At 47.4% G+C, this 21,313-nt stretch overlaps 2 protein-coding genes across 2 annotated transcripts in view; both read left to right on the top strand.

The window, feature by feature from the left end:
• The window catches only part of TDP1 (tyrosyl-DNA phosphodiesterase 1), a 39,083-nt gene extending 38,839 nt beyond the window's left edge, over positions 1–244 (top strand). Inside the window, exon 15 of the mRNA XM_056851165.1 lies at positions 141–244. Coding sequence (XP_056707143.1) covers positions 141–214 — 74 coding nt within the window. The 3' untranslated portion in view covers positions 215–244. The remainder of the gene's footprint in view (positions 1–140) is intronic.
• Positions 245–10,352: 10,108 nt separating this feature from the next.
• Positions 10,353–21,313, top strand: part of KCNK13 (potassium two pore domain channel subfamily K member 13) — a 67,088-nt gene continuing 56,127 nt past the window's right edge. Inside the window, exon 1 of the mRNA XM_056851837.1 lies at positions 10,353–10,689. Within this exon, the coding sequence (XP_056707815.1) occupies positions 10,353–10,689 (337 nt within the window). The remainder of the gene's footprint in view (positions 10,690–21,313) is intronic.

The raw sequence follows: 21,313 nt of genomic DNA, 5'->3' as shown, positions 1-21,313 counted from the left end.
TAGTTGGGGAAGTGGAAAATAAGAATTATGAAACAAATGTCTGACTCCTGCATTTTGTTAAGAAGTCTAATTGCTCGTCAGCCAGCTCCTTTTCTATTGATGGTACAATCAGCCCTGAGCTTTTTCTCTTTCTATTGCAGATCGTCCGTGGATTTGGAACATCCCTTATACTAGAGCTCCGGACACACATGGAAATATGTGGGTTCCTAAATGAAAAGCTCAAGTTCCCTCTGGAACTATTACTAAGCCCCCTAGCGAACCCTGGAGAGAGGGTCGTTTTAATCGGATTTGTACACAGGTTAAAGCTGTTTCTACAAAGATGTAATTGTAGATTTAAAGCCTTTTTGGAAAACAGTATCAGCTATACAACTACTTCTTGAAAATTCAGTGTTTTAAATACTGTTTTATAAACTTGAAAAGATCCAGATGAATGTTGTCAGGAAGCTTCCTTCATAAATGAGCATGAGTATATTCAATATGTTTCCTGGAAACAGTGGCCCTGGTGAAGGGAAAATTTTATACAATTTGCAATAAAGTGAATAAAAGTGCTTGGTTACATTTGTCATTAAAATACGAACTTGGGAGTTGAATTGCGCAGTTGTTGCCCTCTCTTGTAAAAGCAAACAGTTCTGTCGCAAATGGTGATGCTCGTTACATAATGCTTTTTAGCGGAGACGTTGCATTCTACACTGCCGTTTCATTTTTCCTGTATATTTCTCCAAGGCTAAAATACTGTCAAAAGCATAGAATGTAGATAAGATGGCTTGTTGCTATAGAAATGACCTAAGGTGCACATTCTGCTGCATGAGAAAAGTAAGGGACCAGCAACTGGTTTCTTCCAAGTAAGGCTCCAGTCTACAGAAACCACCCACAGGTGGCTGTTATGGGTGCTCTGGGACCTTTTGCAAGAGGAAAGTTTTGGATTTAATTGGCATTTTAAAAAAAACATAGGGAAGAGGTGCAAGAGAATGGAACAGCCTAGAGAATATGTTTATGAAAGGCCAGCGATAATTAGTTATGCTAATATAATAGCGCAAAACCTACTTTATTGCAGAATAGCTGCACATGTTGTCCCTGTCTTTCAGATCAACGGATGGGTGAGGTACTTAATAAATAAATTTAATTGTGGCTAGTATGCCAGATAAAACAGGTAAAACAAACTGACCATACAGAAGGTACTTAATAGAAAAAGCAAAATTAGTTATGCTAATATAATAGCATAATGCCTAGTTTATTGTAGAATAGCTGCACATGTCCCTGTCTTTCAGATCAATAGATGGGTGAGGTACTTAATGGAAAAAGCAAAGGTTGACCTGACACAGGGAGATATATAATGCACCTATGGAAAACTGTCCAGTTGTAGGTTTGGCCCCTTTAGCTGTGAAGACGTCTTCCAACCATTTATAAGCCGTGGTATCGAAAAACCCTTTTAAAGCGATGGTTTTTATAACATTTTCAAACTCTTAATACATCACTGGGAATACAAAGTGTGGTAACCCCCAAAGATATTAAAAGGGACCCTGAAGATTCATTTTAATGCTGGATGAGTTAAATGTATTCTTTGCATAATGAAGTATGAATACCTTTTGCCACCTAATTGTAGTCATGATTACTCAGGATTAAGTCCTACCAATTCAAATAGGGCACACTTCTAAAGAAGTATGCTTTGAACTGTGCCTCAAAACTCATAGGTAGTCAATGTAATTGTTATAGCACTGGTGTGATGTGCTCTTCCAGTGCACTTTCTGCCAAAAGTAACAGCATTTGGGACTAGTTGTAGTTACCACATAGTCTTCAAGGGCTAAATGTAAAGTTCTGCATTTAGGTAGGGAAAATAAAATAATTATAGGATGGCAGAGACTTGTCTTGGCAGTAGTATGTGCAAAAAGGATCTAGGGGTCTTGGTAGACCATACACTGAACATGAGTCAGTAGTGTGATGTGACAAAAGGCAAATGCGATTTGGGGTTGTTTCAACAGAAGTACAGTGTCCAGATCACGCAGTGTGATGGTATCTATTTGCTCTGGTTAGACTCACCTAGAGTACTGCATTCAATTTTGGACACCACAATTCAAGAAGGCTGTAGACAAGCTGGAACATGTCCAGAGGAGAGCAACAAAGATGGTGAGGGGTCTGGAGACTAAGTGCTTTGAAAAAAGGTTGAAGGTGTTCGGTATGTTTAGCCTGAAGAGGAGACAACTGAGAGATGAGAACAATCTTCAAGGGCTGTCATATAGAGAACGATGTGGAATTGTTTTCTTTTGCCCCAGAAGGTCAGACCAGAACCAGTGTGTTGAAATTAAATAAAAAATGTTTTCAGCTAAACATTAGGAAGAACTTCCTGACTGTTAGAGCAGTTCCTCAGTGGAATAGGCTTCCTTGGGAAGTGGTGGGTTCTCTTTCTTTAGAGGTTTTTAAGCAGAGGCTAGATGGCCATCTGAAAGCAATGCTGATTCTGTGAACTTAGGCAGATCATGAGGGGAAGGGCAGGAAGCGTCGTGTCAGTGCTTTACCAGGAGCCAGACATAACCTCTCCAGACATTGGCCTTAGCCTGTAATGAGTTTTGAGGGACGGATCTTGAGTTTGCTGTTACGAGCAAACCTAGCTTTGAACTTTGGTGCCATGTTTGGAGACCTCTTCTGGATGTGATGTGTAATTCATGTTTTCTTATAGCTGTGTTTTGGTTGTGTTCTACTATAAGCCTGTCAAACACTTGCAGTTCATTCCTATGCAGAGTTGCTCTAGTCTACGTTCATCAAAGTTAATGGGCTTGGACTGATTTCCCTGCTGTTTCATTGTTATAGTACAATCCTAAACCACTGAAGTCAAATCACTTAGGAGGATATAGCTCTGTTTAGGATTGCATGGTTAGTGCATTGAAATGCTATATGAATAGTAATAAGTACAGTTGAAAGGAAACATAGCCATCAACATTATACTTTCAGATGCATGAGGAGAGGCTCTTATAAAGCACTGAGTTTTTTCCAGAAAGGTAATGGAGCTGTAGATTCCCCAGCAGTAAGCACATATTTTCCTATACTGCAATAACGGATGTGTGCTTGACATTCTGTCTTCTGGAGAGAACACCTATGCTATACTAATAAGGTAATGAGAAACACTAGCACAAGGCTCAATTCTATATTACAAAATAAACTATACAAAAGACATAGTGAATAATGTGTCCATACACCAAAGGTGACAGTGCAATGATGACAATACAAACACATAACAATCACACTCAATATGATTTCTATGTACAATGACAATTCGCGTGTGCAAAGCAGTGCTAGATGACAATAGTTCTGATTTACTTATACCAGCCACGAAGGCTATATACACAGAAATATAGCTTCAAAAGAAGTCTCCACAGCCAGAGGGGAAAGTTGGAACGCTTCTTTGATGAGGCAGCTAAATTTAGTGATTAGTTACATAAACTGGCTAGTAGAACAATCTCATTAAGAAATCTTGGGTGTATCCTATCAGGACCTGGAAACTTATCAGTTTTTAATTACCCCAATAGGTCTAAAATTTCATTTCTCATCACCTTAATTTGACTCAATTCTTCAGACTCCCTGAAAATAGTGGCTATGGCATGGGTGCATGCCCCATACTTTCCATACTGAAACAAAAATCCATTGAGTTTCTCTGCCATCTGTCCATTTTCCTTTAGCATTCCCTTTATTCCTTGGTCATCCAAAGGTCCAACTGCTTTTCTGGCTGATTTCCTGCTCTGCATATATTTAAAGAAAAGTTTACTGTTTGCCTGATGCTTTTAGCAACCTGCTTCTCAATTTCTGCTTTTGCATGCCTAATCATTGACTTACGTTTCTTTTGCCTGTGGTCCCTTCTGTTCAATTCATTGGGGTAGAGCTTCCACTTTTTAAAAGAAGTGTCTTCTTATAGCTTCCTTGACTTGCGTTGTTAACCATGCAGGCATTCTTTTACACTTGGCAGTGCCTTTCCTAACCTGGGGTAACTTTCCACTGACATGAATGCTGAATTTAAGAGCATTGTGGTCACTGTTCTCAGTTGGTGCAAAAGCCTCTATATCTTTCACCTCAGCTTTCACCTGCTCAGAACTAAGTCCCTCTGGTTGTCTCTGTGACCAAGTGTTCCAGTGCACAGTCATTTATGATGTCTAGGAATCTCATTTCTACAGCATGACTCGAACACACGTTTACCAAGTCAATGGGAGGATAGCTGAAGTCTCCCAGTATCATAACATTATCTGTTTTAGTCACCTCCCTTATTTCTCTCTCCATCTCAGGATTAGCGTCAAGGATTTGATCAACTTGTGAGGGTCTGTCAGCCTTTGCCTTGTGTGCTCCCCCCCTGGGCTCGTAAAAGCAGTCCAGGCCTTTTGCCTTTCTTTGGTTCAGGCGCTGCGTCCAGCAGGCCCCAGGTTGGAATGTCTCTTCCCGCCATCCTCCTCCCTTTCTCTCTCCGACTCCCTCCCACCAGCTATGGCCTTGGTGTGTAGATAGCAATAACGAGCTCCCTGAGATCTTTGATGTTCCTGTACCATGCACAATTATCTCGTACTTTCCCATAACATGTACTTGACATCTGCTTCCCTGTAGGGGTTATAATTCTGTCTTTGTGAAATTGCTAGCACTAGCAACTTTACCCTTGTAGGGCCTATACTAACCTGAAGCTTTCAATAAAGTTCCTTGTTTCTGCAAGACCGTCTGAGCAAGTGATTTTATGGAGTTTGCACAGGGAGGTTGGGAACCCTCACATTCTGCCCCCCTTAAGGCCCCCCTCCCCCGAGTCCGGGTGGACGAGGCTTGTCAGGATAGGCAGAGTGAAACTCTCGAACCAGGCGGGGGGCCGCAACATGGGGAGCAGCTACCCATTCGTCATGGGCGGGCCCCAGGTGTTTCCAGCGGATCAGATAGAACAATTTCCCCTTTTTCAGCTTAGAGTCCAACACTTTAGAAACTTCGAGATGCGATTCCCCCCCCCCCACAACCGTAGGAATCTCGGACTTAGGGAGGGGGTGGAAGTGAGGGGCAGCGACGTACGGTTTAAGTAGGCTGATGTGGAACACCGGATGCACCCCTCGGAGAGACTTGGGGAGTTCCAACTCCACCGTGATGTCATTGATAACTCGGGTAATGGGAAAAGGACCTACATATTTGTCACTAAGCTTTTTGCAAGGTCGAAGTGATCGCAGTGGACGCAGCGCCTGAACCAAAGAAAGGCAAAAGGCCTGGACTGCTTTTACGAGCCCAGGGGGGGAGCACACAAGGCAAAGGCTGACAGACCCTCACACAACTGGGCAATAGTACAACCCCACTTTTAAGTAACCCTTAGGATATTTCCACTCTTATTGCTTCTGTTGGAGAGTTCATTCCCCTAATTTTTTCAAACTTATCTGATTCTATGAGAGCCAGTTTGTTGAAGAAGAAGAGTTGGTGTTTATATGCCGACTTTCTCTACCACTTAAGGCAGAATCAAACCGGCTTACAATCCCCTTCCCCTCCCACAACAAACACCCTATGATAGGTGGGGCTGAGAGAGCTCTTAATAGAACTGTGACTAGCCCAAGGTCACCCAGCTGGCTTCATGTGTAGGAGTGGGGAAACCAACCTGGTCCACCAGATTAGCCTCCACCGCTCATGTGGAGGAATGGGGAATCAAACCTGGTTCTCCAGATCAGAGTCCACCACTCCGAACCACCACTCTTAACCACTACACCATGCTGGTTAGGAGCAGTGGACTCCAATCTGTAGAACTGGGTTTGTTTCTCCACTCCTCCACATGAAGCCAGCCAGGTGACCTTGGGTTAGTCACAGTTCTCTTAGAGCTCTCTCAGACCCACCTACTTCACATGGTGTCTGTTGTGGGGAGAGGAAGGGAAGGAGATGGTAAGCCAGCTTGATTCTCCTTAAAAGGTAGAGAAAATCTTCTATGCCCTCCTTGACATACAATGCAACACCTCCCCAACCCGTCCCTCCCTGTTCTTCCTATAGAGCTTATACCCAGTGATGACTGTATCCCACAGATTTTCCCCATACAACCAGGTTTCTGAGATACCCGCTATAAATATATAACTTGTCATTGAGCACCAAACAACCCAGCTCCCCCATCTTGGCTCAGAGACTTCTTACATTGGCATATAGACACCTGTAACGTATTTCTGTCTCCAGCAACCCTCACCCCTTTGCCATCACACATGGGCCTCCTTCGCCATCCTGCTCTTACTCCCAAGTTCTATTATGCTCCTATCAGTATTACCCTGAGTAATTTACACAATCGTCCCTTTGGACAGACTTGTCTTGAACCAGAGGCTCCCCAGCTCCTGTTGCTGCTCTGTCACCTTTTTGTTATGAAGCACCAGCAGCCTGGTCCCCTTAGGTTCAAGTGATGCCCATCTCTTTTGTACAAGTTCATCTTGCCCCAGAAAGTTACCCAATGGCTAACAAATCTAAACCCTTCCTCCTGGCACCACTTTCTCTTCCACACACTGAGATCCCCAATTTGTGCCTGTCTAGCTGGCCTTGGGCCAGTCACACAACTTCAGCTCTGACCCTAGCTAGTATTTGGATGGGAAGACCTCCAAGGAATACCGGGATCATAGCACTGAGGCAGGCAATGGCAAACCACCTCTGAACGTCTCTTGCCTTGTAAACCTTATGGGGTTGCCATAAGTCAGCTGTGACTTGACGGTAAAAAAAAAAAAAAACCCAAAACTGGCCCTGCCTGTGGAATCACTAGCAATTCTGAGAATGGTACAGTTCTGAGAATGCTACCTTTCCAGATCAGACTCCACTGCTCTTAACCACTACACCATGCTGGCTCCCTACAGTACTGAATTATACTGTTCAGAATTATTTGAAGTCAATGGAAATAGAAGGGTATATATAACTGTATTTAGGATTGCAGGGACACAGTTCATTCAGTTGCCCACAAAGTATGCTGATGTAAAAACACAGCGGTTGGGGCTGGGGAGGATAGGGTCAACAGAAGAAGAGTTAGTTTTTATATGCCAGCTTTCTCTACCACTTAAGGGAGACTCAAACCGGCTTACAATCACCTTCCCTTCCCCCTCCCCACAACAGACACCCTGTGAGGTAGGTGAGGCTGAGAGAATGTGACTTGCCCAAGGTCACCCAGCTGGTTTCATGTGTAGGAGTGGGGAAACAAATCCAGTTCACCAAATTAGCCTCCGCCGCTCATGTGGAGGAGTGGGGAATCAAACCTGGTTCTCCAGAGCAGACTCCACTAGTCCAAACCACCACTCTTAACCACTACACCACACTGGTACAGAGGGACTTGGCACTTATGAAAAACTCAAAGATCTTGTGGGAAAAGTCATGAAAAATGTCAAGAAGGAATGGGTGGTTGTGAATATTTTATCTCAGCTTTTCCCTTCAATGCACTGCGTAATCTGGTTTGGGTACTGAAAACCAAGTGTAATCTATAGGCCTCCCTCATAACTCATGTCTATAAGAAACTTGTCAGGGAATGCTCCCCAAATCACCCTCTGACTACATATTAATTAATGGCAGTAATCAGAACATTGATCCCACTTCAGGCTTCACAGTCAAGGAATGGTAATTCTGCCTTTGAGGACCCTGGTTGAGTAGGCATAAAGAGGGAACTCTGTCCAATCCATGCCACTTGATATTCCTATAAGATTACTATTATTGCCTGGCAATAGGTGACTCAGCGTCTGGATTTCATCCTTTCTTCAGCTATCTTTTCCCCTGCATTTTCTCCAACGATAGTGGATTTTGTTTCAAACAATAAATAAAAATTAACTCTGCGTATTTTGTTGAAGACTGTTAGAGTCTCTCCTCTCTCACTTTTTCACCTCTGGGCGGTCAAATCAAATTGTGCAACCTGTAACCAAAGAGGCAATTTCCGATTATTCAAATAAAGGTCCCAATTTTCATTTCAGAGATAATTTGAATGTTTTTAAAATAAATCTGTCCAACATTTTCAGAGCTGGAAGTAAGATTTACTGCTTTGAAAAGCTTCCTTCTGTGGACTTGGCAACCACTAAAAGTAAGAGTCTCGTGGCTCCATAAAGACCTTTATGATGCCATCAGGTGTTGGACAAATGCAGGAAGTGGATCTGCATTACGAAAGCTGATACCACAGAATAAACGTGCTCATCTTCCCAGTGCACTAAGACTCTTGGTCATTTTGGGCAAAGGCTCTGTCAGCAAAGATTGCTTCTAATTTCCTAACTTCACTGCAAACAGGATAGTGTGAAAGGCAGAAAAGAGCTTTCGGTAAAGCTCTGCTGTGGGGCTTGTTTTCCCTGTTCTCCTTCCATTGGAGTTGCATGAAGAAGAGTTGGTTTTTATATGCTGACTTTCTCTCCCATTTAAGGAAGAACCGAACCTGCTTACAATCCCCTCCCCCTCCCCACAACAGACACCCTGTGAGGTGGGTGGGGCCGAGAGAGTGTGACTAGCCCAAGGTCACCCAGCTGGCTTCATGTGGAGGAGTGGGGAATCAAACCCCTTCCTCCAGATTAGTCCACCGCTCCAAACCGCTCAACCACTACGCCACGCTGAGAGCCATTGCTTTTTATATTGGAAACCGTCTTGATGGGGTGTGTGTGTGTGTGTAAATCCAACTGAATATCAAAATTAACAGGGGAGAAGGGCTTCTTTTGACTTTAGAGGCGATCCAGAAAAGCTGGCGCTTTTCGCCATGGGCGTCCCTCTGTGGTTTGTACTGAGTTATAATTGGAGATTTATACCCCAGCCAACCCCGATCTCGGAAGCTGAGCAGGGTCAGTATTAGGAGAGAAAACCACCAAGGAAGTCTAGAGCGGCTATGCGGAGGCAGGCAAAGGCAAACCACCTCTGAACGCCTCTTGCCTTGAAAAGCCTACCCGGGGGGGGGGGGGGTCGCCAGAAATCGGCTGCGACTTGGCTGCCAAAACCCACCCACCCACCCGCACGACCCAAAACGATGTTCACAGCCCGAGCGTGAAACCACGGGTTGGAAAGGCACGGGAGGCTTCGCCTTGGCTTTGCCGCTCTATAGATGCGCCCTTTCTCCATCTCAGTTCTCCCAAGGGTGCCCGGGAGCTTCTTCGGCTGGGGGGAAAGGTGCACGGAGACCGCGGCAAACCCCCGGCGCCACGTCCCGTGCGTTCTCGCCCCAAAGGGAGGGGCGGTGGCTCAGTGGTAGAGCCTTTGCTTGGCCTGCAGAAGGTCCCAGGTTCAAACCCCGGCATCTCCAGTTAAAGGGACCAGGCCAGCAGGCGATGGGAAAGACCTCTCCCTGAGACCCTGGAGAGCCGCTGCCGGTCTGAGTAGACGGTACTGGCTTGGCTGGCCCCAGGGTCTGATTCAGTCTGAGGCAGCTTCACGGGTTCAACCCCGCGCCGAGTGACTCCACTTGAAGCCAACCGACCCCAGCGGGAGCGGGACCCTTGCCTCGCCCCCCGACCGCGCCACGAACCGGGCTCTCCTGGAAGCAGCCGCGGACCCCGCAGCTCCCCGGTCCCCTCGCCAAGCGCGCCGGGGCTCGCTCCGTTGCGGGGGGGGGGGAGAAGCCGCTCTTCCTTGCCCCCGCCCGCGGAAAGGCAGCCCCGGAGCGCCGTCGGGCCCTTCTGCTTCTCGCCAAGGCGCGGGGGCGGCCCCCGCCTCCGGCACGCCCCCGCCGGGCTCCCTCCTCCGCCTCCGGAGCCGGGCGGGTGGAGAAGCGGGGCCCGCCCGGGCTGCGGAGATCCGCCCGCACTGCCGTCGGGGCCGTCGCAGGGAGAAGAGCTGCCGGAGGCTTGCTGGCGCCGGGAAAGCGGGAAGGCGAACCGCCCGCTCGGGGAGCGGCGGCGGCGGCGGAGGATCCGCGTGGGGCTTCCCCCCCCCCCCACCCTGCTTTCCCGTCGGAAAAAGCGGGTCCCGCGGGCGGGCGGGTGGACTTTCCCAGCCCCCGGGCAGACTCTCGACCCGGCCCGAAGCGTCTCCTCGGAAGGCGAGCAGCAAACCCCCTTCGCCGGATCTTGGTCGCCGCGGGCTTCTGCGTCGAGGGGTGCCGGCGTCGAAGCCGGCCCGCGCTCGGTTTCTGGGAAAGCGCTCGGCACATGGGCAGAGGCACGCCCTCTCCTCTCAGCCGCCTTGGCCGCGGGCGGGGCGGGGCTCGCTCGTCCTCCGCCGAGGGCCGCTTGGAAGCGAGGCCGGGCCGGCTCCGCCACGTGGCCCGTCCGTGGCCTGCCGGACCGCCCAGCCTTCGAGGGGACTTGCTCGCGAGGAAGCCCGCCCGACGCCCTGCCCGGCTTGGGCGGCGTGGCTGAGCTGGACGGCCGCCTCGCCCCGGGGGCCGCCCCCGAGCGGGCTGCCGATGACCGGGCGCGGGGCCCGTCGGGGCTAGGGGCGGCGGGGGCATGGCGGGCGGCGGCGGCTGCTGCCCGTCGCCGGGCGGCCTGAACGAGGACAACGCGCGCTTCGCGCTGCTGGCGGCGCTGATCGTGCTGTACATGCTGGGCGGCGCCGCCGTCTTCTCGGCCCTCGAGCTGCCCCGCGAGCGGGAGACGCAGCGGCGCTGGCAGGCCCGCCTCGACGACTTCTCGCGCAGCCACAACCTCAGCCTGGCCGACCTGCGCCGCCTCCTGTGGGACTACGAGGTGGCCTACGTGGCCGGCGTCCGCGTGCACGACGTGCGCCCCCGCTGGGACTTCCCCGGCGCCTTCTACTTCGTGGGCACCGTCGTCTCCACCATCGGTGAGCCCCCCCTTCCCTCCCTCCCCCCCCCCCGGCGGCAGCCCCAGAAGCCCTCTGGCTTAGAAGAGTTGGAAGGGACCACCAGGGTCATCTAGTCCAACCCCCTGCACGATGCAGGGGATTCGCAACTACACACACCCCAGGGCCCAGAAGATGGCTAAGGTGCCCTCCCTCTCATGAACCGCCTATGTTCGTAGAATCAGCATTGCTGCCCAGGATCCCCCCCGTCTAAGCCCACTGGGTGGTGATTGGGGAGCTGTCTCCCAGCGGAAATGTTTTGGCCCATTCACCCTCCTCACCCGAGCCCATTTCCCTAATCAAAGGGTCAGTAATATTGAAGCGGGCTGACTTGTAGAGGGGACATCTAAACAGTCCGTGCTCAATGGCTTCCAGCTCCCCTGTGTTACACGGGCAAAGTCTCTCCACCCTGGGGATCTTCTTAAATCTCCCTTCTAATATGGCAGATGGTGGGGCTGCACATCTGGCCTGTGCCTTTCCAGGGAGTATAAATATGCAGCTGGTGCTAGAAAATACCTGGAACGTTGAGGTGCTATAAATGCAGGGGATCTCAAGAGATCCGTTTGACGCTCAGTATCTTCTAAGCCCACTGAAATCGGTAGACCCAGACTCTGCGCAGGGTTGCACTGTCACTGGTTTTGCGCCACCTCTACCTTGAAACAGCTGGGGTGTGTGCATGTGTGAGAGACAGTCTGTGTGTGAGAGAGGCATGAAACACACAAGTACAGCCATCTATCTCACCAGGGTTCTGGTGTGGCTATACTGACATGATGTGAGTGGTGGTGGGCACGCTCCATCTGTGGGTGCACATTTTGCGTATGCTCTGTAGTGTCCACTTGTGGCAGTGTTCTTGTGGGGCTTCCTGCATCTGGTAGCTTTCCTCTTTCAGCAGAACAAGATCCAGAGCCAGCGTGGTGTAGTGGTTAACAGCAGTGGTTTGGGGTGGTGGACTCTAATCTGGAGAACAGGGTTTGATTCACCACTCCTCCACATGAGCGGCAGACGCTAATCTGTCGAATCGGGTTGGTTTCTCCACTCCTCCACATGAAGCTAGCTGGGTGACCTTGGGCTAGTCACAGCTCTCTCAGCCCCACCTACCTCACAGGGTGTCTGTTGTGGGGAGGGGAAGGGAAGGTGGTAGTAAGCTGGTTTGATTCTTCCTTAAGTGGTAGAGAAAGTCAGCATACAAAAACCAAGTCTTCTTTTATGCCAGGTATCCCTGTTGGATTTTTCTCGTCTGGGTGGCCACTCTGTGAAACCGGATGGTGGACTAGATAGACCTCTGGCCTGATCCGGCAGGGCCCTTCTTATGTTCAGTGTAGGATTACAGAGTACTAGGCCATTTATGCATGGCTATTTCCTTGTGGTTGCCCCGTTGACTACTTCGGGGCTTTGCTTTGATTATGCGTGCACCTCATCCTCCCTGTGTTTTCTGGATGCTGGCTAAACACGAATCCAGAAAACATGCAGGGAGAATGAGGCAACCTCTGACGGGAAAATGCAAGCATAATCAAAGCAAAGTCCCAAAGTAGTCAGCAGGGTGACCGCAAGGAAACAGCCATGCATAAATGGCCCTAGAGATGAAAAGGAAGATCTAGTTATGAACCCTTCCCTCTTTCTCCCCTCTCCCTTATTTGCTTTCTGTAAAATCTTGCTTGAAGTACCTTCTAGCACATCATGTTCTCTTTCCTCCTTTTCTTAACACTCATCAGGATGAGTAGTTGTTGAAAACTTTGAATCACCTTCCCAAGCACACTGCAATACATGTGTCTTCCTAGTCGGTTTTACCTCCTTGCATTGACAGAAGTTCAATTCCCCAGAGGTGTCAAGGCTGCGAAAGAACAATATCCAACACTCTGGAGGGGGGAAAAAAGGAAAGAGAAGAACACACTCCTTTGATTTTTCCCCTCCTTGACTAAAGAAAACATGTCACAACATAGCAAGTTTTTGATGCTATCAAATCTGATGTATCTTTGTAATAACAGTTTTTAGTAGATCCAGATGACTATGAAATTGACACAGGTTGCTTGACTCTCTGTTTTTAGCATTGAGCTCAAGTATTATGCATTTTTTTTGTCGCCTTGGTTCTTTGGAACTGGGTGTGCCCAAGAGAAATCCCACTCCAGGTGTTTAAGTGTCAGGGGTTGTTTTCACGCAGACACTTCTTGTTTTTTCTTCCATTTTTAAAAATAGCAATATAAAAACCTTCCTACTGACCAGGGTGTAGATTCTGTTTGGAAATTAGGCTGTGCTGTTTTTTTGTCTTATTTAACGATATACAGCACTTATTAACTGCCTTTCTTCTTTAAGGCAGCTTACAACATAAAATAAACTATATAAAATACAATACATTAAAAAACATAAAAACCACAATTTAAAGCCACTATTCAGGCCTGCTGCTAAATGTATCCAAATGCAGTCATAAGAACACAAGAAAGGCCCTGCTGGATCAGACCAAGGCCCATCAAGTCCAGCAGTCTGCTCACACAGTGGCCAACCAGGTGCCTCTAGGAAGCCACAAACAAGACGACTGCAGCAGCACCATCCTGCCCGTGTTCCACCGCAACCAAAATAATAGGCATGCTCCTCTGATACTAGAGAGAACAGGTATGCAGCATGACCAGCATCCATTCCAACTAATAGCCATGAATACCCCTTTCCTTCATGAACATGTCCACTCCCCTCTTAAAGCCCTCCAAGCTGGCAACCATCACCACATCCTGGGGCAGGGAGTTCCACAATTTAACTATGCGTTTTGTGAAACAATACTTCCTTTTATCTGTTTTGAATCTCTCACCCTCCAGCTTTAGCAGATGACCCCGTGTTCTAGTATTATGGGAGAGGGAGAAAAACTTCTCTCTCCAAACATGCATAATTTTATAGACCTCTATCATGTCTCCCCTTAGCCGCCTTCTTTCCAAGCTAAACAGCCCTAAGCATCCTAACAGCTCCCCATAGGACAGTTGCTCTAGTTCCTTAATCATTTTGGTTGCTCTTTTCTGCACCTTCTCAAGCTCTGTAATATCCTTTTTTAGGTGTGGTGACCAGAACTGTACACAGTATTCCAAGTGTGGTCTCACCATAGATTTGTACAAGGGCAATATGATATCAGCAATTTTATTCTCTATTCCTCATCTAATTATGGCCAGCATGGAATTTGCCTTTTTTACAGCAGCTGCACACTGGGTTGACATCTTCATTGAGCTATCCACTACCACCCCAAGATCCCTTTCTTGGTCTGTCGCTGCCAGCACAGATCCCATCAGTGTATATGTGAAGTTGGGATTTTCCCCCCCAATATGCATCACTTTACACTTACTCACATTGAAACTCATTTGCCATTTTAATGCCCATTCTTCCAGTATGTAGAGATCCTTCTGGAGCTCTTCTCAGTCCGATTTTGTTTTAACCACCCTAAATAATTTGGTGTCATCTGCAAACTTGGCTACTTTACTGTTTAACCCCAACTCTAGGTCATTGATGAACAGGTTGAAAAGCACCAGTCCCAACACAGATCCCTGAGGCACCCCACTGCTCACATCCCGCCATTGGGAGAACTGACCATTGGTTCCTACTCTCTGCTTCCTATTTTTCAGTCAGCTCTCAATCCATAAGAGGACTTGTCCTCTTATCCTGTGACTATGAAGTTTGCTTAGCAGTCTTTGGTGGGGGACTTTGTCAAAAGCTTTTTGGAAATCCAAATACACAATATCCACAGGTTCATTCCTGTCCACATGCTTATTGATGCTTTCAAAAAACTCTAGAAAAACTCTAATAGGTTAGAGTGACGCTTTCAAAAAACTCTAATAGGTTAGTCCTAAATAAAATCGTCTTCAGCTGCTTCCTAAGGAATGGAAGTGAGGGGGTCAGGTACACCTCCATAATTGTGGGGCTGTCATTGAAAAGGCCCTATCTCATGTACCCACCAAGTGAGCTTCTTTGGTTGATGGGGCAGTCAAGAGGGCCTCTCCCTGTGATCTTAATTCCTAGGCAGGAGCACATGGGAGAAGACAGTCCTTCATATACCCAAGCCATGCAGGTCAAAACTAGCACCTTGAATTGGGCTTGGGAGTGGATCAGTAGCCAGTGTAATATCGGGGTCACAAGTTCCCGATAGTGGGCCCTAAGCACTGGTCTAGCCTCAGTGCTTCCCCCCTCCCACTATCTGCGACGTTCAAACTGTTATCAAAGGTAGCCCAAGTAGAGTATGTTGCAATAATCCTGAATAGAAGAAGAAGAAGAGTTGGTTTTTATATGATGACTTTCTCTACCACTTAAGGCAGAAGCAAACCGGCTTACAATCACCTTCCCTTCCCCTCCCCACAACAGACACCCTGTGAGGTAGGTGAGGCTTAAGGCAGAAGCAAACCGGCTTACAATCACCTTCCCTTCCCCTCCCCACAACAGACACCCTGTGAGGTAGGTGGGGCTGAGAGAGTGTGACTTGCCCAAGGTCACCCAGCTGGCTTTGTGTGTAGGAGTAGGGAAACGAATCCACCAGATCAGCCTCCGCCGCTCATGTGGAGGAGTGGGGAATCAAACCTGGTTCTCCAGATCAGACTCCACACCTTCAAACCACCGCTCTTAACCACTACACCACGCAATCTGTGAGTGAAAAAGCCATGAATGGAAATTAATATCTGTAGAGGAAAGGAGAGATTTGTAGCTGCCGATTAGAAGGATTAATTTGATGAAGGGTGAAACAGACAGCCCGAAGCTGTAGGGCCCCATTCTGCAAAGGGCACCCAACAAGAGTCCTGTCAGTGTACCTCTGAACCGTTGCATTGCCCCTGCCAAGCCTCTTTCCCCTCAGCCTCATCAGCATTCCCCAGCACCCTTCTGTGCCTCTTCCCTTGGCTGCTGCACCCCCCCCCCACTTCCAGCTGCTGTGATTCCTTACCATCCAGTGCAGGTATACAGGTAGGGTTGCCAGCCGCTTCCCCCCTCCCAGTAGCACATGCTGTCAGGTATTGGCCCCTGGGGTGCCTGCCAAAGCAATGAGCTGACTAACCCTACAATTAAGCTGTCTAATGCAGCGCGTGTAGAATTGGCTTTGAGTGATAGATGGGAAAATCAACACGCACACTGGAATCAATCTGCAGATACCTTCTTTTCTGAGTTTTAAAATTTCTCCCCCTGATTTCTTTGTTTTAATGAAACACGTAGAAATGAGCATTAACTGAGGCAGGCCATTGGTCTGGCTAGCCTAGTGTTGTCCAGTCTCCACAGTGGTTCTCCAAAGTCTCTGGGAAAGGACTTTTCCCATCCATGTTACGGGGAGATCCATGGGACAGAACTACAACCCACCTCTGCCGATGAGGTGCACGTTTGATTAGAGCTCAACAAGTTGTGTGTGTGTGTGCGCGCACTCCCTTAATTCTTTGTCCACAGGCTGTTTTTCTGCTCAAAAGCTCTCCCTCTCTGTTTTTCCTCCATATCTATGGAGTCCTCCTCGCCCACTCCGGAACATGAGTGCCTTTCCATTAAGGCAACAAATAGTGGGATCTGGAGCGGTAAATGGGAGTCAAGCACAAGCCTTCCCTTTGTGCCACTGGCTTCCCACGATGCCTGCACAAGACAGGAAAGCGGGGCTCTTGTGCCGGCTCCTGAGATCACAGGGTGGGCCCTCTTGTGTATTGGCAACTAGTTGAAAGTCAGGAAGCAGAGAACAGGAGTAAATGGGCAGCTCTCTCAATGGAGGGGAGTCAGCACTGGGGGTGCCTCATGGATCTGTACTGAGATGGGTGCTGTTTAATTGCCTCATAGTTGATTTGGGGTGGGGTGAGCAGTGAGGCGGCCAGGTTTGTGGACGACCCCAAATTATTCAGGATGGTAAGGACCAGAGCGAATCGGGAAGCTCTCAGAAAGTAGCCAGGTGAGTGAGCAACAACATGGTAAACGAGCAACAACATGGCAAGGGAGGCTTGGTGCATGTATGTGTAACATGATGCATATTGGGGCCAACAAACCTGACTTTGAATACTTCTCAGGGAGTGGGGGTTGAGTCCTGGTGACTGACCCAGAAAGAGATCTTGAGGTTGTGGTGGATAGCTCAATGAAGATGTCAACTTGCTTTGTGGAAGTGGTAGAAGAGGCAAATTGTGTAGGGATGGAGGAAAGAGACTGGCGGCAGAACAACTAGGATCATAATGCCTTTGCAGATATCTGGGGTGTGGCCACATGTGGAGTGCTGTTACAGTTCTGGTCCCGTTGGGTGCGACTCCAGTATTTTAAACGATCACAGAAACACACCTTAATATTTAAATGCTTGAACCACTTCCCACAGTAGTCTTGCTGATGTTAGAGGAATTGTAGTCCTTCCCCAGTTCTCAAAACAGCCCCTCGGAGCTGCTAATCAAATGTTTCAAAAGTGTGGAAGACCCTAATCATGTCTGTCCTGGTTTCTATAGAACAAGCTTTTGTATGCTTGTTCTCCATCTACCTTACAGTTCTTTTCTTTTAGACTAGAAAGCCTGTGATTAGTTTCTGTTCTCAACGGACCTTTCTCACTTTTCCCCCTGTGGTAGCTGCTTTCTACAATCTCCCTTCCTGATTCATTCAATTGATTTCCAGCACTCATAGATTCACAGGCATGGAGTTTGTCTTGAGAGTGTTGGACCAGATGTTCCTGTCAATAAGAGGTTTTCCAAGAACAGGGTTGCTTGAGATATTTTTCTTCCTGTGTATAGTAAACCCTTCTAAGTTCCAAAGATGTTGTGGTAGAGGAGATAGCCATTAACGCAAGCTGGTGCATGGTTTTGTTTGGTTGATAATGAGAAACGAAAGCCAAATATTTGACAGAGTATCTGACAATAAACCATTGAGCCACTGCTAGGGTTGATCATTAAGGCCTCTAATTATGAGTTGAATTTATTTGTCTTGGGGACAATAAGGCTTCCTAATAATTAAACAGTCGAATTCTGTCAATGTGTAGCCAGAAATCAATTCCACTGTGCTCAGTGGGGCTTATTCCCAAAGCAAATATTCAAAGCTTGCATCTGCATTCACACGTCTTAAGCAAACCAGAGTTTTTTCATGATGAATATGAAATGGGTTGATTTTTCAGGCTTGTGCACTCCCTTACCCTCCACCTTTTTCTTCCGTTCATATGCTGGGTCAAAATCAAAAGAAGAAAACACTAGTGCTGTAACACGAAGTGTAGGAAAAAACAGCACATGGGCTCACTATATTTGAAACACTCTATATTGAATTAATTACCAAAAAAACCCATTTTCTTACATGTTGTTTTACACATATAAATCCACAAACTATGTATAAACAAAGTGCATTGCTTGTGCAAAAGGCTGTCATATAACTCAAAGCGAAAGAGACCTATAAAGCTCCCAATAGGTGATGAAATTGACGCTGTGAAGAGACGCTGTAGCTACCCATGTAAAACAACATGAAAGAAAATGTTTTTTTGGGGGGGGGTAATTAATTCAATATAGAGGGTCAAAATCAAAGGCTCAGTTGGCTGTATTGTCTAAATGCAAGCTTTTCGGCAAACTGGAGTGTAAGTCCTTCCCACACTGTACCTCCAAATTCTAAACTGCAGTTTAATAATAGTTTAGGATTCTGGTTAAGGGGGAGACCCAGCCCCGGTTTGTTAAGACACTCACATTTTGCCACAAATCAGAGTTAAATGATTGGCATGGTGTGTAAGAGGTAGAGGGAGGGAGTGCAGGAGCCTGCCAGTGAAAGAGGGTTGTCCTTACACGTAGTAACCTGGGTTTAGATCATGATGGGTAGCCACAGAAAAGAGCGAGAGTCCAGTAGCACCTTAAAGACTAACAAAATTTCTGGCAGGGTATGAGCTTTCATGAGCTACAACTCACTTCTTCAGATACAGCTAGATGGGTAGCCATGTTTGTCTGTAGCAGTAGAAAAGAGCAAGAGTCCAGTAGCACCTTAAAGACTGCTGGAAATTTTTGTTAGTCTTTAAGGTGCTACTGGACTCTTGCTCTTAACCTGGGTTTGTTTGTAATGTCTGAAGAGAGCCAGTGGCTGCATTCACATATTGTAACAAACCACTCTTGGGGGGGGGGCACAAACATGGCTGGCTGTCATGCTTGCCTGCATACTCCATCTTGCCTCCCCCCCTTCCAAGGAAGCTTCCGGTCACACTCTGTGCCCAAGGGAAAGATAACAGGGAAGCCACACAAGCTCATGCGGAAGGTGCATTTGTGTCCAGAGGTTTGTTATGAGTGTCAGAATGCAGTCAGTAGCTTTTGGGGGAAAGGAAATGAGATGTTGTAATGTTGGCCGGTTAATGAAATTGTCTTGGGTCCTCAGATCCTGTCCCCCTCATGCTCCTCTCCAGCGACAATGAAGGCTTTCCTCAGCTACAGGGCTCTCTTCCTCTTCCACGAGCACTTCTGCATGTGGAAGAGCTGCTGGAAGAACATTGATCTTGCGCATAGAGTAGTACTAACAGGTGATCAAGCAAGCACCACAGCAGCTGCAGAGAAGTGTGAGGGGAGCAGTGTCCTAGGACCCAAGCCAATATATCGACAGATATACAAACTAGAGTATTCAAGCTAGGAAGATGGGTCAGCCAGCTTCATTCCACAGCGTTGTTTCAGTATGTGTGAGTTCTCTGTGTAAGCGCACACTGATGGAAGTGGGGTTCTGCCCTATGAAAAGCTTGTGCTGTGGCTCTTTAATATGCCATAGAGGTCTTTTTTGGATTTGCCAATGTATGAGTAAAACAACAAGAAGAATTGTTTTTTATATGCCGACTTTCTCTACCACTTAAGGAAGAATCAAACTGGCTTACAATCACCTTCCCTTCCTCTCCCCACAACAGACACCCTGTGAGGTAGATGGGGCTGAGAGAGCTCTAAGAGAGCTGTGACTAGCCCAAGGTCACCCAGCTGGCTTCATGTGTAGGAGTGGGGAAACCAACCCGGTTCACCAGATTAGCATCCGCCGCTCATGTGGAGGAGTGGGGAATCAAACCCGGTTCTCCAGATCAGAGTCCATAGCTCTTAGCCACTACACCACGCTGGCCCCATTGGTAGCTTTCCATGGTAAAGGTTGACTGAAATTATATAAGCTGCTTTGGGTCCCCACTGGGGAGAAAGGTGGTGTATAAATATTATAAATAAATAATATGCATATAGTATTCAGTTATCAAGTATACATCTGAAGGAGACAGTTGAGCCTGATGGCCCCTCTGCCAATTCCTGAAAATTAGGATTGGTTGCTGTTTACTGTGCCACTATTTAAAGGACCTAAGAGAGAAATATTTGGGGAGAGGCATGTGGCTGAGTGGTAGAGCATCTGCTTGGCATGCAGAAGGTCCCAGGTGCAATCCCCAGCATCTCCAGTTAAAGGGACTAAGCAAGTAGGTGATGTGAAAGACCTCTGCCTGAGACCCTGGAGAACCGCTGCCGGTCTGAGCAGACAATACTGACTTTGATGGACCAAGGGGTCTGATTCAGTATAAGGCAGCTTCATGTGTTCATGGAAATGGGAGGAAGGAATGGCAGTCAACAGCCCAGTTAGCACACAGCTGTTGTGTGGGCAGCAAGGAGTCATGCTGGTCTTGCCAGTCCCTGCTGCAGAGATAGGATTAGCAGAATTGGCATGAAAACTGGCATATTTCCTTATGGTTTATGGGTGTCAGCTGCACTCCACTCATTCTTCAGGGTCTCCTCTGAAGGGAGGGAACGTACATGCACCACCCCCAGTCCCATAGAGTTTTCATTCTGATCTGGCATCAGGAGAACACACATTTCCCCTGTTCCCCTTCGCTAGAATAGCCAAAGCAGTTCTGCAGAAAATTGCTGTTTTCTGTCAAGAAAGAACAGCGGGAAACAACATTAAGCTCAGTTTAAAATATGTAGATTGTTGTAACTTAGGTGATGCCTACTTGCATTTCTCCTCTTGCTTGCGCTGGGCTTTCAGAGTGCTTTCTGATCTGTCTTGTGCATACTGTCACACCACCCATGTGAGATAGATCCTAAGGGTGAAAGAAACTAGGCAAATACCATCTGCTGTTGCACAGTGTATGGGTGTGGTATGTGTTATACTGACAGATATACATGGAAGTTTAAGTTCAGATGACCTGGATAACCCAGGCTAGCCCGATCTCATCAAATCTAGGAAGCTAAGCAGGGTCAGCCCTGGTTAGTATTTGGATGGGAGACCTCCAAAGAATACCAGGGTTGTGATGGAGAGACAGGCAATGGCAAACCACCTCTGAATGTGTCTTGCCTTGAAAACCCTATGGGGTTGCCATAAGTCAACTGTGACTTGATGGCACTTTCCACCACCACAGGAAAGATTACAAATTGTAAATGCCCCCAGGTATCTGTAAAGCAGTATCGATGCTGAATTTTATTTAATTACAGAAGTGTTCAAAGTTAGTATGTTCACAAGTACAGTATGTGTTAAAACTGCTGAAAATTTATATTTTTCTCATACTTGAACACCGTACAGATTCTTAGTTCCACCTTTTCTGGCTGTACATACACATACACACACTCACACATGTATGTATAAATTGCAAATACTTTTATGACTCCCTTATAAGTTGGATTCTATTAATCCCTTCCACGAAGTCTTCCTTCATCAGAGAGACTTCCTCCAACAGAGAATGATT

Source organism: Euleptes europaea, chromosome 6, assembly GCF_029931775.1.
Source record: "Euleptes europaea isolate rEulEur1 chromosome 6, rEulEur1.hap1, whole genome shotgun sequence".
NCBI classification, from domain to species: Eukaryota; Metazoa; Chordata; class Lepidosauria; order Squamata; family Sphaerodactylidae; genus Euleptes; species Euleptes europaea.
This window is presented reverse-complemented; position numbering and strand designations above follow the sequence as displayed.